The 18,401-nt window shown below is 39.1% G+C and overlaps 1 protein-coding gene across 1 annotated transcript; it reads right to left on the bottom strand.

The window, feature by feature from the left end:
* Positions 1–336: 336 nt before the first annotated feature.
* LOC104508060 (dedicator of cytokinesis protein 8-like) lies at positions 337–16,168 on the bottom strand (the record flags this gene model as incomplete). Its single annotated transcript, XM_010149533.1, has 12 exons — positions 16,081–16,168; positions 12,795–12,970; positions 10,255–10,326; positions 5,199–5,322; positions 4,767–4,979; positions 4,182–4,267; positions 3,537–3,603; positions 3,136–3,285; positions 2,409–2,489; positions 1,404–1,563; positions 678–817; positions 337–459 (listed from the first exon to the last, which is right to left on the bottom strand). Coding segments are annotated over exons 2-12 (1,344 nt in total), but the record flags the coding sequence as incomplete, so codon positions are not given.
* Positions 16,169–18,401: the final 2,233 nt, after the last annotated feature.

Below are 18,401 nucleotides of genomic sequence, written 5' to 3' on the forward strand. Positions count from 1 at the left end.
TCTATGATTCTATGATATGATTCTACGAATTTTAACAAAAGATATCCAGTAGATATACTATAAATTAGGATGGAAAACAAATAATTTTAGAATATCAAGTTAAATATAGGTCTCCATACTCACTCATTAAAAAAACCCAACCAAACAAACAAAAAAAACCCCACCACCAAAAACCACCCCAAAAAAAAAAACCCAACCACTAAAGATCTGTGCTCAGGTAGGTACTGGGAACTCAGAAAGTTCCACAACAGCAAATACTATAGACTTAAATCCCAAGTTAATTATATTTTGGGGTTGGAGTTTACAGAACAATTTAGGGGACAAAAGCATATATACCCTTTTACATCCAAAATGAATTAATGTACCTGGTAAAGTCTTAATTCTTCTCTGCAAGGAAGACGATCTTTTGAAATCAGCTAAGAATTTGAACAGATCTTCATCACTGAGCCTGTCTCCTTCCTACCAGGAGAAAGTAAAAAGACTTTTAGAACAGTGCTCCAAAACACTGAGAAAAGCTTCTGAGCAAGCCATGTCTTTGAGGCTTCAGAGCCAGTGGGTTACTGTCTATTTGACAGCAGTTATCCTCTGTCCCCATGTCAACATCATTGGTACCTTTTCCAAAACAGTTCACATTACACAACTCTCTTAGGCAAACAGAAATAAAGAGTATCCAGTACCTGTTTAAAGAAGGTGCTGAGTGTCAGAGAGACTGTTTTAAAGTTTGATACCGGACAGCTGTCCTCTGTGCTGAGACTCCTCTCAGAAAGTCTTCTTGCCTGTAGCAGTGTTGTCCTCTTGTCACTAGTGGATCCTTTCCCTTCAAATGGAAGTTAAATGAAACATCAGCTTGCTTTGTGTTACAAAGACTATCAGAATACAGCAGAAATCCACAACCTCCCAAAAATATTAGAGAACAGAGTACCGAAAACATTCCACTACATTTATTTCAGACTATGTGAAATAGTTGAATGACAGGACACACTTGGTGAAGTAACATTATTTCTGCTGCAGAGTACAAGGTTATTCAATTAGTTCATGGGTTATAAAGCACACTGGTTCTGTATATTCTAGAAACTAAGATGATATGTATTTTGGTTGCTCTGTATTGCAAACAAACTCCATATGCAAAGGGAGTTTTCTTTCTACAAAGCCAGTGTTCGACCAAAACTGGGTCTAAAACATGGAAGAATATGTAGCATACATAAAAATAAATATGCAGTGATGAAACAATGAACATACTAAATTTTAAGTGCTTGTAGCACTGAAAAGGAAGTCTGAGATGTGACTTTGAATCTGGTGTTCACTGTCGATGCCAGGGTGAATGACAATGTTTCCTGTGAACAGTTCTACTGAAGAATCATTTTGCATTAGTTAGAACTAAGTTAGAGAAGTTAGACAACTACCATTTACACCTTCGAATTCAGGTATTTCTCGTTCAAGTGTTGAAATGTTGAAGAAATTAGTTAGGCTTATGGGAATCCAGGCAAATGGCATTCTGTATTTCCCCAACCGTTGACAAAAGGATTCAGCTTGGACTTTCAGTTTTTCAATCTTTTCTTTTGTCTAAGACAAAGAAAATAATGACTGTTTAAAAAACAATCAGTTATTTTAATGCTACTATAGCTAAAAAATGGAAATTACATATTTAGAGTTCAGTAAATAATTGCATTCTTATATCTCATGTTTTCTTTCTACATCACCATTAGGATCACAGCTCTTTTGCACACTCACTTCTCATTTCTTCCAGTGAGTTAATTTTCATAACAGAAAAGGCAAATGCAGATCTTTTTGCAGTGACCTTCAAACCCAGCATTAACAATGACCATGAAATGTTAGCAGGTTCTCCTTTTTTCATCAGAGACAGAAACATTATTCTGCTGAAACCAGTATTTTACAGGTGAGACACTTGTGGAAGTCCAGCAAACATTGCCAGTCTGCTCCAAGGAGGTAAATGACCATGAATTCCTTGGATAGAGCTCTTGTCTATCTGTGGAAGACAGTATTGAACTGGCCACGTACACACTACAACAGGTTGTTTGCTCATCCAAATCAGTAACATGTCTCTGAGGTACAAATATTCCTGCTAACTCCACACTGCATTGTCGTCTCCTTTGTCACCCCTATAATCTTCATGACTCAAGACTTTGCCAATATTGATTTCCAAAGGGGTCAGTAATGAAAGTGAACCTTGCCTTCTCATGACTTCTTCCTGTTGATCACGGGTACCAGACTGCTTGCACCATGGATGTACCAACCGACTTCGTCCTTGATGTTCTTTGGATTCAGACTTACTCCAAAGGGTCTGTTCTTTCTCTGGTTTTTGTTTGTTTGGTTGGTTGGTTGGTTGTTTTTTTTCCCCTGTTCATGCATTTTTTTGCTCTAAACACTCTTTACAGTTATTTACTTACCTTGCCAGCCTCACTTTCTTTAAGAACCATATAGGGTTCTGCACAGTCTCCGATTTCTCCTTGCTGAAGCACTTTGTCTATCTACAAAAATCAGTAAAATAAGGCACTCACAAAGGAAAAATACCACCTAAAGAATAATATGTTGCTTCTCTAGCAATATGAGCCTGCCTACATGTGTAATACATTACACATTCTAAGACGGATTCTTAAAACCGTCTTTATGGAGCAACCAATACTAAATCTTCTCCTAGTTTTCCATCTGCTTTGTTAGAAAGCAGAAAATACATGTGTGACAACACTGTCAATCAGGTACTACTGCGTTTTCACTGAAATCAGGAAAACTAACACATTCCAAATGAAGTGGTTCAGGCTAGCTCAGTTTCAGAATTAAATTAACAAAATGACAAGAAGTGCACTAAAGCAAAGTCAAAAATCCTCCACAGAATGTAATTAAAATTGCAAACAATGGCTTATTTCACTCCAACTTAAATTTCCCTTAGGCAGAGATAGGAAATTCTAAATACTTAGTAGAACTAGAACACAGGGTATTAGCGTAACTTCTTAGCTTGGGAGTGAGATATACCAGTGGACACATGCACACATACTATTAAAAATTGTGAGAAATCATCTCAGCTACAGAAAACTCATGTTCATCAGCTCCACGAACTCAGAAAACAGGCACAGCTGGGAACAGGAAGAACGGTGTTGAAGTAGCCCTGTAACATACCTTTATTACTAGGTATATATCCGATGAGGGGTAAGTGACAGAAAATACTGCTGATCTTGCCTGAGTGGACAAGTCAATGGAGGGCGTATGAGAACGCAAGAATCCTCTTAATGAATCAGGGTTGAGGTCAAAATGAAAATTTTCTGAGATCTTGAAAAGAAAAGAATTAAAATGTATTACAAAGCAAAAATGCGCAAATTTTATTTTAAAATAAGTCAGAAGTAGTAACTAGAACTACACAATAAACAATTGCAAGCGTGTGACTTTGACTGAATAAAAAAGAATCCTGGATAAGACTGTGTGTGTGAAAAAGCTGCATGTGTTTTGTAAGTTTTCCCAAACTATTACTCCAGAGATAAAAGCCCAAGCCAATTGAACAAAAATACTGCATGCACACTTACCTTTTTTCTTTCTTTCATATCATAGAGAGCTATGCATGCAAACAAAGGTTCAATCTCTATCTCAAACCTGTTAAGGAAAGACATACAGGACACCGATTAATACTGTGCTCTAATGACTCTGTATACTAAAAAGTGAATGGGCTGTATTTCGAATGCTATTTCCATTAGAAAGTAAGGAGAAATATTTAGTTCCAGACCTCAGCTCCCTCAAAGCCTGTAGGATTTTTTTATTAGAATATTTTATTAGATGATTTCAAGGGGAAAAGAAGGGAAGTAAACTGCACATTACATATTTTCTAAAGTTGTCAGAAAGTTGGTCTCAGATATTACCCAAAAATGATCATACCTTTTTTGTTGTTGTTTTTTTTTTTTTTGTTGTTGTTTAACAAGTCCAGCAGTGTGTAGAGAGACCAACCTAGTTTGTTTGAAATACATAATCTGGGCTCATTCCCAACTCCTTTTCACCCTGATACATTAAAGACTTCAGTAATGAAGGACAGCAATAGTTCTCTGCCACACTAAGAAAGAACAAGCAGGCATGTAAACACTTGCTGTACAGGACACCTGCAGTGGAGTAGCAGGGCTGGCAGCAGTACACTAGTATGAATTGAGAAATGGTGAGCAAGGCCTGTGAAGGATACTTACTTCAGAGTCTGCAGCTTCACCAAAATCCTGTTGCCCAGATGTTCCTTTGGGCGATCTGGCACTGGCCGTATCTCCACTGCATCTTCCTATGATTGAACAGTTATTCTAGTCAGACTCAATTAAAACACCTGTAAATTTACATACTTACATAAAAACTTTATGTGATGTTAACTGAGCCACTACTACAGATGAGCACTTTCTCCCACTAAGAACACATTTCACCTCTTTAGAGATGAAAGATGTGTTTATATTTCTGAATATATACATTTCTGATCCCCGTCTGGCATTTACACTGAATACTTATACTTTCGTCCCCCAAGCAAGCATTACAGCCAAAGGTGACACCCTGACACAACTGTTATCACCAGCACTGAGGCCTCAGGCAACACCAGGAGTCCAAGTACAAGCCCCTCAGTGCACGTTCAAGATAGCTGGCAGGAGCCCACAGGGATGTGCCTTCGCTGTGTTATCCAAGGAAGACATATATATGCAGGCCACAAACCCTGTTTTTTGACCAGGGTACAGCTTCAACCTTAAACATGCCAGGAGAGCCACCTTGGCAAGGCTTGCTGCCTCCAAGCTCACCTCATCCACAGAGGGGTAGAGGGCGAGGAGCTCAGCGTGCCTGTTGGTGCGTCTCGCTTCCTCGTTCTGCCTCTCAAACTCCTCAGCGCTGACAAGCCGCAGAAGGTTTTGCAGGCGGGGATCCGGCTGCAGGCTGCGCAGGTCAAAGTCGGAGGAGGTGAGGGTTGTCCCTGAGGCCTCCTCAGGGAGCACATGGACATGTCGGGGCCCAACCTGTTTGACAAGAACAAAATGGTGAGCTATGGCTTGGTGCAACCAGGGCATCATGAAGTGTCTCTTGCTTGTTTGGCAGACAGGGCCTTAAGGCTACCTCTGCCATAAGGCCTAATGGCAAGCACGGCTCCCCTCTTGACACCATTAGAGATCCTAGGATGCTTCCTTTGAGGAAAGCTGCAGTATTTGATTGTTGTTCCCCAAGTGAAGAAAAGGTACCTGAAAGTTTGCATCACCAGAGTCCGAAGTTTCTGATTCAAATGTTTGTTTTTGAAGGGTCTTGTGAAAATCTTTTCGGGATCCCTTGTTTCTCAGGCTACAAGCATCTGAATTCCCTTGGTTCCTTTTGCAAAGAAACCCAAGCAAATCCGGATGGCATGAGGAGGTCACGGGCAAATAAATAGAAAAGACAAATTAAAAAAAATATTAAGTAACTAGAAACATTTTTGTGCAAAAGCAGAGCTTAGCACGTGTGCAAAAACATGGCATTTCACAAAGTTTAATTGTTTTATCACTGCAACTCTATCATGTACATTAAGAACAGTTTTAAAATGAAGAAAATTTGTTGGCATCACTTTTGCATGGACTGTCAGCCTGAAAAGCAGAAAATCCTGACCTAGGTACAAAATAAGTCTCTGAGCTCCTCATCAGATGTAGTGATCACCTCAGCGTCCTTAAGAATATGGTTTAGGATTGCTTATCTCTTGGGTGACTCTTTGCTTCTGCACTTATACATCAAGTTACTTACTGCTCTTGTCCAAAATGCCATTTGGTCCAAGGCATGTCCTGGACCTAGCTGGCATCCCAAGTTAATCACATATGCAAATCTACACATTTCAAACAGTGCCTGTTTTTAAAGAAGGCTATTTATGGCACAATTTAACCCCTTCTGATGGTAACTTCACAAAATTTTGCAGCAAGGTACCGATTTTTAGTTAAATTTTAGTGAACAGTTGGAAAAAAACAGCAGGTACCCTGAAAAAAAAATACTAGACACATTGAGAGCTCTAATTCTTCCACTTTAGTATGTATTTACGTGATGGCCTTTTTGTAATCAGCATCCTTAGTTACACTATCCTTGCTTTGTTTATTTACCTTTCCATGACACTCCTAACATCTGAGTACTTTCATAAAGATGCCACATTAAGCAGTTATTGATCAGGGAGACACCTTTTCATTACACTTTGGGAGTAACTGAATTACATGCTTCAATGTGTTTTAATTTTAATTGTTTGCATTTTAATGGTTTACCCATTCACTGCAAATGAAAACTGAAGTCATAAAAGAGACAACTCCTGCTCTCCTTGGACGTGCCTTAATCATCCAGAATGAAAGACAGAAATGCTGCAAGAATTTATTTTGAGACATTTCAGCATTGAAAAAAGGGTTTGTTGGTTATTTTATCACCATCTCTAGTGGCAAACAAATGATTAATAGAGACATTTATTTAACTGAGATCACACTGTCCCTGTGAAGTACCAGCTATGCTAGAGATGTCTTTTCCCTGAAGTATTCCTGGAAAATTTATTTATTTATTTATGTTTAAAGCATGGTAGCCATTGAAAATCACCAAGAAGAAAACCCTGTTTCTAGCACACACGTCAATTTAACAGCCACATGCTTCATTTGAAAAATGAGATGCAAAAAAGAAGCAAAGGACAGCTGAATGGAGAAACTGGCAGAAACCAGCCTCCCATCTAGCCCTTGGCAAAAACCCATAGGCCTCTCAGCTGTCTCTAGACCCCCTCCTACATGCCTGTCCACCCTGGTGCATGAGGACAACCTCTGCTTGTGCCACCCACAGAAGTTTCTCCGCTCTACTGCTCTGAATCTTCACATCCACAAATGGATGAAAGTCACAAGGTCTTCTCACCCATAGCTTACCAGACCATATGTCAGCCACCTGTGCTATCTCCCAGATTGCAACCACAGCTTTCCTCAGTCTTCCTAAAAACAATGGAAAGCTTTCTACAACTACTTTTCTCACTCCTCTCTTGATGTTGTTTCTTTCTCTCATATCTGTTTTGAGAATGGTGTTCAAGCATAACATGAGACTCCCAATAACAGTCTAATGGTCTACTAGTTTATATAAGTAACACTGCAACATCTTTTATGCTGTCTTGTGATTTTTAACAACTTGCTTGCTTTGTAAGCCACAGCATTCAAAGCCCAGCTCTGTGACAGGGCCCTTCCTATTGTTTACCTCAGACTCAACTTCTCATTAAAGTTTCTGCATACAAATTTGCCTTACCTGAATGAATGAGATAGACAGTAAAACACACAAGAAATCTTTTCATGCATGTGTATTTCTACAGCTCCATTCACATTTCTCCAAGCACATGTAAGTGCAAAAATATGTGTTCTATTTTTCACCTCACCTACTTTACTGCTTGCTATTTGTGTGTGCACAAAACTGCATGCTGGCTCTTTACAGTGTGCTTGGCGCCTGTGCTCTGAACAGTGCAGGTGGAGAGCCTGCAAAACCCACTAACTTATTTTTAGTGACTGACTGTGGACCAGTTCTGAGAAATGAATCAATTTCATCAGCACTCAAGAGGAAGTCTCGTAATAACCCTCAACGGCTGCTCCATCATTGCACAAGCTGCACAACGCAATTCTTTATGATCACCAGGAGTCAACCCCTAATGCACTGACTGCTAACATACATCAGGTCAAAAAAGTAGAGAGTAGCAAGGACCAGTGGAGGGGTGCAACAGAATGGTGGCAAATGTGCCAGCACTCCACTGTCGGCTGCTATTACTGCTTCTCAAGAACGGGGCATGAGTGCAGGAGGGGATGAACAGGAAGTGGCACAGAAAAACAGAGCTCCAAAAACCTCTTTCTGAAGAACAGGAGGGGGTGATGGGGAATCAGGAAAGCTCCACTGGCACAGTGCAACCCTGAGAGTCTGGGACAGACACCCAGACCCAGAAAGCGCTAACTGAGAGTTCTCCTCACTTTTAATACATGAAATGACATGACATGAAATGAAATAATAAAATGAAATGAAATGAAGTCGCCTGCAATGGCTACAGGTCCGATTCTGGGTGTTGAATTACACCGACTGCAAATGCACAACTCCCTTATTGATGTAAAATAGTTTAGTCAGATGCTACTCTAATAACTCCATGGATACAATCAATCACTTGTGGGAAAGCACTTAATACTTGGGTTTTTTGCTACTATCACTGCATTTTGTTTTCAGATACTGTTAGAAACCAGACCATGTTGAATTTCCAGGGCATGGAGGGGAAAATGAAGAGCATACAAGTGTAATCTTTATCCCTGTTATCTTTTTAGTGTGATCAAATAGCAATTTAGCGCAAATCAAATTTAGTACAAAATGGTTATTTCAGCAACAAATGTATTAAAAACAGGAAGTGCACTTGCCCAATACAAGTGTGTCAATCGTACAGTGCGTAGAGTCTTGACCTTGCATTAAAAAAAATAATTTCCAGCGCAGAGGCATATTCTGGTAGCATCTGCAAATCTAGCCACAAGTAGAAATTCTTGTTTATGCTTCCAGTGATGATCTAAATGTCCTGCTGTCTGATCAGAAATTCCAAAAGTTTAGAAGCTGTGGTTCTTTGGGAAATCTACATCATTTGCAAAACATAATCACAAAACTATATAAAAGTAGCAAGCAAAGAGCCTGAAAGGCTTTAGAAAAAGTCTGTACTGCCAACAGGTCTATATTTAAAAAAAAATCTGGTTATTAAGGCACAAAAGGAAAACTGTCAAAACTCAAACTGAATTATACCTTACACAGGCATTAAAAACTAAAAATTATTCTTCCAGCATGAGATATGAGGTGAAAAAAAGTAGGGGATAAGGGGTAGAGACAGAACATAAGCTGTTCACACCATAAATATTAAGTAGAGCTATTATAGTATGAATAGAGACTGAAAAAACATGGCTTGTTTAGTCCAACAATTTAAAAGCTGAGGTAGAGTATGACTGTTGTCTTTCTATATGCACAGAGGGTAAAGATTTAATGAAAATTAAGGAGAGAAAACCCAGTTTTGGCCTAAGAAGAAATGACACATTTGGCCATTAATACATTTAAGCTGGGACCTCTAAAATTATTGCAACTACCAGATGAGTGAAGTATTAAAACAACAGAAGTAATGGCTGCTAATATTTATGACTAACAGACAACTTTAAAATTGAGATCAATCAGATTAGGAAGGGATTATGTAACTAGAAAACATAGGAATAAAACTGGAAAATAATTAGTTCATCTGTAATTTTCTTACAAACTTCGAGCACATAAATTTTAACCACCATTGGCATTCAAGAACTAAGCTTCAGATCTCTGAAGTTAATGTCCTACCAAGTATATCATAGAATCATAGAATGGTTTGGGTTGGAAGAGACCTTAAAAATCACCTAGTTCCAACCCCCCTGCCATGGGCAGGGACACCTTCCACTAGACCAGGTTGCTCAAAGCCTCATCCAGCCTGGCCTTGAACACTTCCAGGGATGGGGCATCCACAGCTTCTCTGGGCAACCTGTGCCAGTGCCTCACCACCCTCTCCAGGAAGAACTTCTTCCTGATACCCAATCTAAACCTCCCCACCTTCAAAATTTACCCCCATCCCCCCTTGTCCTGTCACTACAGGCCCTTGGAAAATGTCCCCCTCCAGCTTTACTGTAGCCCCTTCAGGTACTGGAAGATGCTATAAGGTCTCCCCAGAGCCTTCTCTTCTCCAGGCTGAACAAGCCCAACTCTCTCAGCCTGTCCCCATAGGAGAGGTGCTCCAGCCCTCTGATCATCTCCGTGGCCTCCTCTGGACTCGCCCCAACTGGTCTATATCCTTCTGATGTTGAGGGTTCCACAGCTGGACGCAGCACTCCAGGTGGGGTCTCACAAGAGCAGAGCAGAGGGGTAGAATCACCTCCCTCGACCTGCTGGCCACACTTCTCTGGATACAGCCCAGGATATGGTTGGCTTTCTGGGCTGCCTCCCAAGAATAATAGGAAGCACAATGAATGTAGACAGATTTGATTTAGACAGATAATCATTACAGAAAATTGATGTAAATTTCTTCCTGATCAGTTCCCAGAGTGCCTGAATAATTAAGAAGTAACAGTATTTACCTACAGCCCACTGTCTCAAACAAAACAATATAATTAAATAAACTACTGAAAAGTCAGTTCTTGTCTTCAGTCACTGATTCAAATCATCGTTCTTTGGGACTACCTGTAAGAGCATACATCTCTGTCAAATAAGATGCAAGGTATTTTCTATTTTATTAACTTTTATGTAGCTTACTTTCGATTCACAATCAGCCACTCCCGGATATATGTCTGAACACAGTCTCTGACATGTGAGTCCAGTTCAACCCTGGGGAAAAAACAACATATTGTAAATATTTCTGTACCTAGGTTATAGCTTACGGATAAAGATACTTATTTAAACATGCTATTCAGATGAAGGCCTCTATATTAGTCCTCTCCTGTATATTTGTTTTACTGCTAAACTATCGTTTGAGGTTTAAAGAATTACATGTATTGCATGATTCCCTGATCAAGTTTTTTGTTGCTGTGTTTATAAACTAACAAACATAGACTTAACAGAGGTAAGACTTTGACACACTATGTGTTTCATGAATTTAAGACTGATGTTGCTACAGAATACTGCAAAATAAATAAAGTATACCAGGTACCCATCTCTCTGATTTTCAGAACTTGGTAACATGTCTCAACATACAGATGTGTTTTTCCAGAGTCCTCAGCTCCTGGACTCCTGCAAATACATTGTCTCTTGCACGTTTCTGGCATAATTTTCTCTTTCACAGAGAAATGGAGAAAATTCTAAAAAGAGACCCAAAGCTTATATGCAGATAGTGTAAGAAACCTTTAAGTTTCGAGAATATGTTATAACTTAATTTTATGATTTTTAAATAAGTGCTCTTTAACATAGGGCACTTATTTTACTTAATCAGTCAGTGCTGCCTGATAGACTGGATACTGATTGGAACTGGAATATTATAAGCTGAAGTCAGTATTTGTTGTTACTAACTATTTGAGCTTTGTCACAGACTCGTTACAAAACCCTTAATGTCACTATCACGAAAATCAGGTCAAAAACTAATGGTACAGTGTGAGTCTACGTGTTCTCCTACTGGAAAAACAAACAGATAATTGCTGTTTGAAATAGCAGGCATGCTGGTAAGTAACCTTGGAAATATGTGTGTATTGGGCAGAAATGGTCCTCTTATCTGATAAATCCAATTTCAAAGCTGGATTTTTTTTAATATTTTGAGCATCATTTAATTAAATGTGAACTTCAAGCATCAAAAGATTCACTGTTTCCCACATCCACCCTCTTTCCTCAATCCACAGGAAAACAAGAATTTATGATAAAGATTGAAACATTTTCTGCGAATGACTTCAAGTGAAAATCACCTTTTGTGCAGATGTTACAAAAACCTCCTAGGAACTGTATGATTCAAAGAGTTCTCAGGTGACCAAGCGTGGCACCTCCTTCTGCCCACTTCACTCTCCTGGACTCCCTGAGAGATGCATTGGGCCAAGAAGGACCTTGCAGGCTGAGAACCTGCTTAGAGAGAATGGTTCTCAGCAGGTCCACAGCTGACAAAAACCATACACACTGTTGTTTCTGCTGGCCTCATTGACTTTGGGATGCTGGGCAGAAAACACTGAACAAATACAGCTGTTCTATAGGGCTCTACTTTACACAGTTGAACGGGATACATTAGAGCAGGCTGTAACAGCTTTTGCAGTAACAGAGGGATGATTGTCTACACTGTGAACCACGACTCCTTAAGCTAAGCCTATTTGTCCCTTCAGCATTCACGTTCAGCACAGCAAAGAATGTAGACTAGGTTGGTCATTGCCAGAATATACTGGAAGGACCCAGCCCCCCGCCCCCTCTCTCCTCATCCTGACACACTGCACAGTTAGCTGTCTTTGCAGACATAGCATTTTGGGGCTGAACTGTTGCTGAGTTCATGTTTATCTGGCTGCTGCTGCTCATGAAACTCAATAGGCCCTTGGGGTTCTCCCTGAAGTTACCATTTATAGCAAAGCAATCCTTGAAGAGTGTTTTGTACACAATGCATTGGACTATCCTACACCACATCAGAAATCTCTCCAATGCACACCTTTATTTCATTCTGAAAAATTCTGTTGCCCATAGTTTGCCTGTTTATCAAACCAGTTTAGTATTTGCAGGATGGCCAAGCACCAGTATCACAGATGCTACTACCTATTTTGATTTAAAAGCTGTTGAAAACAGTGGAAAACTTCCTAATTATCCCATTAGCATCAGCCTGGAATCAAAAGGGATTCCTACACTAGAAATTAACACGCTTCTTTCCCCTGTGAACTATTTTCTCCCATTTATGCAAGAAAGGTACTGAGAAAAAGATGCTTAGGATCTGATCAATGTCATGTAACACATAGCTGGGGAGAAAAAAGAAAAAAAAAATCAATCCTATGCTTACTACATAATCAGAATCAACTTCCACTTCTAGCATCACAGCTGCAAAATTACTTTCATGCTACCCTCCTGCCCTTTTTCCTGCCTCTTCTTCGTAGTCTATGCCTACCTCACTTCTGCTGCTACCAGTTAGCTCAGGAAGTCATGTGAGCACTTGCATAATTTTGAGCGTGCAAACAGGCCTAACAGAACCAATAGCAAAGTTCAAATGTCAAACTTTAGTTCAGCAAGTGCATAACAGACGGACGGATGGATGGATGGACGGATGGCAGAGTGAGGTGTCTGGATCGACATCTTCAAAACTATTTTTAAACCTGAAGCATTTCAGAGAGAGAAAGTTTCCTTACCCATCTTCTGGCATAGAGGGTTGCAAAGTCCTACACTCCTTGGGTGTAAAGACAATGTCTAAATCATCTTCAGGAAAATCACCAAGTTCTTGTGCTAGTTCTGAGTCCAAGTTGTTCAGCCGTGTCATTAGGAAGCCTTCGAAATCTACTGGGTCGACTGCGTCATAAAAGGAAGGCTAATGAAACAAAAAAAAAAAGTGTTGTTTATTTTAGCAACAGAAAGGGTTTTTAATAATGTAATTCAGGCATATTTATTCACTTCTTGCCATTGTACCTTTTTTTTTAACATAGGAAACACTTTTAATCAGGTACAGTGCCACTGAATTTAATGTAAGGAAAAGTTGCTAAATAAAACATTTAGCTAAAAAAGAAGGTAAATAAGAGAAAAATTGGGTTTTTTTTAAAAAAAGAAGAAATGGTAGATACTACAGCTAAATCCAAATTTGCATCTATTTTCGCTGTTGAGCTTTCATACACTCCAGTAGAAGTAGGGCTGACTGAAGTACATCCTGGATGTCCTCAGATGTATTCTGCTGCATTCCCATAAGTGCACCCAGTCCCTCTTCCCCCATCCATGGTGTTAATTAGAGTTACGAAAAAGCCAGAAGCAAGCAGCAACAATGGAGGATGAGGGGAGGTGACCAAAAGGACAGTGACAGGCAATGGCCAGCTGGCAGGGAGCTGCCAAAGAACTCTACAGCAAATGCGATGGAAGGCACTAGCAATGACAAGGCCGAAGCAGTAAGCTTTGGAAGTTTTACAGAGCTAAGTACCAACTACAAGTACCGTGGCTTCCATCATGAAGATGCCTTTCATGTAAGGTGCTGTGCCTGAAAGATACTATTAGAAATGCTGTGTGCTTTTCTTAAAACAAAATGGAGAGCAAGAATTACCCAATATCAGAATGAACTGTTATTTTCTATCTCTGAAATTTACTTGTTTGCATTTTATGAGAGTTCTAATTTTATCGGACTTTTCGAGGGTCAATACAACAACTACAAAAAAGATTACATGTTAACTACTAAAGTTGTAATTGTAAAACTTAGATATCCACCATTTCTACAGCATGTGGCATTGCACCTTGATAGAGAACAGTTGTATTTGATTATATTTAAGTAACCGTTCTTACACAGACCATCCAATCCAAAACAAAGGTCAACAAGTGCAAGCTGTGACACTTACACATGCTATGAAGCTGTCTCTTTTTATCTGCTTCATCTCAAAAACCGAGGCAGAAAATCTTCTTTGATATGTTACCTAGAAACTTTCCACGTACACATAAATGTGACTTCATATACTAGAAGTATTTTACTTGCTGTAGAGCCAACAAAAAGAGCCTGTATATGTGTAGAAAATAAAACATCTGTCCACTTGAGTACAAAGACCAGCATCTCATATTGTTGACTGTCTTGACAAGTAACAAACAGATCTAAAAGCTACAGCTTTAGAAAGCCTATAGTTTATATTCTGTGACTTTCCAGAAAGGCTGTGGAAACCTCAGCATAGTAAAACCACAGAAAAATAGTTAGAGCATTAGAACAATAACAATGAAATAACTAGGTGAAGGAATTTTCGCAAAAAATAGCTATCAAATCATCCTTGACTGTAAAGAGCAAGGATTGCATTGCACTGATTAACCCAAATACGCTCCACACAACTGTTTTCTGAAGCTGCCAGCAATAAGGAGTCTAAACATAGATCAGATAATGTACGTCTGTGGTGCTGTTGATGGTGTGTGGGGAAAATAAGGCAACCAGTGTCCCAGATATCAACACTGCCTTTACATTAAATGTTCCTGCAATTATTGTCTGGTCCAACATATTCTGTAGCTATCCTCTTTATACTCCAGTGTTCTACTCTCCACATAAAATCTGCAGGCAAAAATAATGAAGTCTTGACTCATTTCCTACTTGTGCAAGGCTTTCATGGAAGTTGACAGGATTTTCACCTGATCATGAAGCGACCTCTGCACATAACAGTGTTACATACACAGCATTGGGAATTTTAGCACAATAGGACAAGGAGGAATTCCACAAATTATGAAACACAGAGTTGTGCTCAACACTGGCAAAGCCCTGGGTAACTCTGAACTAAAATGGCTCACACATAATATGACACATCAGTGTCTGTAGATGGGAAGAGAAGTTAAAATGGAACAGTGGTAAATACGAGCTTTGGAGCCTTTTTAGTGTTCTGGAAATACAAGTTATTCAGCTAATAAAAATCCAGAAACATCTTGCAGAAAGTGAAGTATATTCAGAAGAAATATGCTAAAAACATCTAGAAGAAGCAAATCCATTTAAACTTTTGGGAAAAAAAAAAAAAGCAGATGTAGTAAATACTACTGCAAACGATACAGAACAGACCTCTGAACATATCCAACAACCCTCCCCTCCCCAGGTTCCCCTTTTATAAGGAAACTGTATTGGTTTCTGCGTAAATAAAGTCTCTGAGCTCAGCCCTCTGCCTACACATTTAAGGGATTGATTGAACTCTCTGAAAACTTTTGGGAAAATTGGTCTCCTTCTTTGTTCATTTTATCCAAAGGGAGCACCTGACATTAAGTCCAGCAGATCGTGAAGCAGCCAACTGAAGAAATACACTGTGCTGGTAATAAATCTTTATGGTAAGCACTGTCTCTAGTTTGTACCTAGTGTAGTGCTGAGCACACTGGATCAATGGTTATGGGTAAATAGTAATCTTTATCAGCAATTTTTTATTAATTGTCAGCACAATTTCCTTGAAGTTCACCTACTCTATTGCCAGTGCGTACAACACTACCTGCTAGTATATACATATATATATGAAGATCTAAAAAAAAAATTAATTCACAAAAGGTTAAAGAAAAAGTACAGTTTAAAGTATACAAAACCATCGTTTCAGTTGCTGAAGATGTAATGTTTTGCATGCAAAATATTTTTGCTTATGCAATCTAATTTTTGATTAAACATTGTACTTCCTTTCAGAAATCACGCTTTTCCATTCTGACAAGTCAAATCCATTGCATTTCATTATGTTTTCTAACTTTTTCTAGTTGAAGTGTTAATAATCATCTTCAATCACCATAAATGTGTGCTTTTGACTATCGCAAATTAAATACAAATGTAAAAATGGTGAAAAAGGCAAAAGCAGATGGAGGATAATTGTCCTCTAACAACTGGTGCAAATTATCAAAGGAAACAAATACTGCTTCAACTGAGAAGCCAACACTCCTCTTCATACCTCATACAAGTGTGCAAAACAATTACTCTACAGAAAATGCCACAAATCATTACTGCAAACATACCTTTTTAAGGATGATGGATTAGAGGCATGTAGATTGTGACAGCACACAAAATGGCAGCTACAGCGTTAATACCCAGGAAATGAAATGTTATCAAGTTTCTGAAGAGCAAAAGCAGTTGTCTGCCTGTAGAAGAGGACCTGGCGTCCTCATGCTGAATAACCGCAAGGAACAAGTCAAAACGCTACAGCATTTCAGATTAAGGAAGTGAGTAGTGGTGGGAGGCCCTGACACACAGACAGTAAATGCTTCCTACATACGTCTAGTGCTTTATGTTTTTCACAATCACTGGTGCACAAAAGACTATTCCTGCACCTACTTACTGGTTCTCACAAAAGTCAAAAGATAATTAAAAGGGCGGGAAGAAGGAGAGTATAAAAACCGTTTTTATTTATGGCGTAGTATGTTTGCAGAATTCCCATCCCCCTGAAAGGCAATTTTTCCCTTTGTCATAAGGGCAGTGTCATATAGTCTGAATTCTTAAGGTGGAGCTTGCACATGGAAGGCTGAAGGTGACTTGGAGACACATAACGGTTGACTCAGTTACATCTGTGTCAGTCAGGGTGTACTCTGGCATTTCTCACTTACCATGATTATCTACAGCACTGAAAAACCGGTCAGTGGGAACATTCTCGGTTCTTTCAAATGTGTAACTTTCTCAGCTTCAGAAGATAACCTAATGTACCCTACAAACATTAAGCAATGTAGATGCCAAACCCATGTAAAGAAGATAAACCTACAACTTACCAGATGAAGAGCAGAAAAGCCAGGGGTACTTAAGCTTCGTTGACAGAACTGTGCAAAGCCTGGTTGGAGGGTAAATTGCTTTCTTATTTCTGCAGAGGAGTGCCTTTAATTAAGCAGAGAAAACCCCTTATAACTACAGTTATCCACATATGATTTCCCAATGCTAGACTTCAGTTTAGTTTTCTGTCCCAGTGTTTAGAAACATATTTTGATCATGTTCTAGACTGCTCTTGTTTTGTAGTTGACACAAAACTCAAAAAAAACCCCAAAAACTACTCACAGTCCTTTATAATTAAGTTTCTGACACTCTTCCAGCATATTTCTATCATTATACTGTGGTCCTCACAACTAGAAAAGGCTGCAAGAAAAACAACCTTGCCCTTAAGACAAGTGTGACTGCAACTTGTACAGCAGTACTTGCAGACTCGTTTCTACAAAACAATGATACAGGATAATAGAACAGAGAAAGTAAGATGTACATCACAGATGCAAATATTTTAAGGAAGAGATAATTGACTAAGGGGCAAAAACAAGTCAGGACCACTCACTGAACAACATAAGCCCTAACTTATGTTAATGACGCTGTCTGCTGTGAAAAGCGCAAGACAAACCAAAAAATGAATTTAAAAATCAGCCTATACTATATCAGCTGAATATTTGAGGAAAAGACTTCTTAAGTGCTAATTAAATGATTTCAATGGAAGCAGAAAGAGGCCAGTACTTCAGAAATACCAGAGTGATGGTTGCATGTACCCAATCTGAACATTTGGTAACCAGAGTAGCTTGCTCATTTTTCATGAAAAAAAATCAATATTTAATATTATTTAAGAATAATCATCCAAGAAATGATAACAAAGCATCTACAATATATTTCACCACAAAGATTCAGGAAAGATTTTTAAAATAACAACATTCACTTAAGCAGATTCCAAGTAAAAAATCAAACCTGCAGCCCACCAGGGCAGCCCACTGGGAGACAGGAAAACACAGATGTAAGAAGGTTTTCCCTTCTTCTATATGAGACACTCTTCCAATTCCTGCAGTCATTGGTAGGTATGACCAGATGGTAGAATTACCAGATGACACAGGACAGAGTTTGCCTGTTTGGTCACAACTTCTCTCCTCCATGGTGTCTTGATTTCGACGGCTACTATACCTATTCTGTGACACTTAATCTCTTACTACTGCTTTTCTTCACAAGCATGACAAATCTGAACTATGATGAATACAATTCTGCTCCTGTTAAGAGACAGGCATTACACAGAAGGTATTAAAGGTGCTATACCTGATTTCTAAAAAAAATGATGCATACACAAGTAGTTGCTGGCAGGTCAAGACCACACCAGGTGTGGGTGGGACATTGCTCCATTCTGAAGGCAGCAGCAATTGCAGAGAGAGCAAAGCCAGAGCTACAGAGGAAGAACAGAGAGACATTTGGAAGAGAAATTCCTATTCAGCACTGGTATTTAAAAAATCAGACAGGATGAAATAGGATTATTTTTTTAAAGGTGATAGAATAATTATAACAGAATCATGGAAAGGTTTGTTTTGTAAGTAACCTTAAAGATCATCTAGTT

The sequence above is a fragment of the Eurypyga helias genome, unplaced genomic scaffold (genome assembly GCF_000690775.1).
Source record: "Eurypyga helias isolate BGI_N326 unplaced genomic scaffold, ASM69077v1 scaffold32763, whole genome shotgun sequence".
Taxonomy (NCBI): Eukaryota; Metazoa; Chordata; class Aves; order Eurypygiformes; family Eurypygidae; genus Eurypyga; species Eurypyga helias.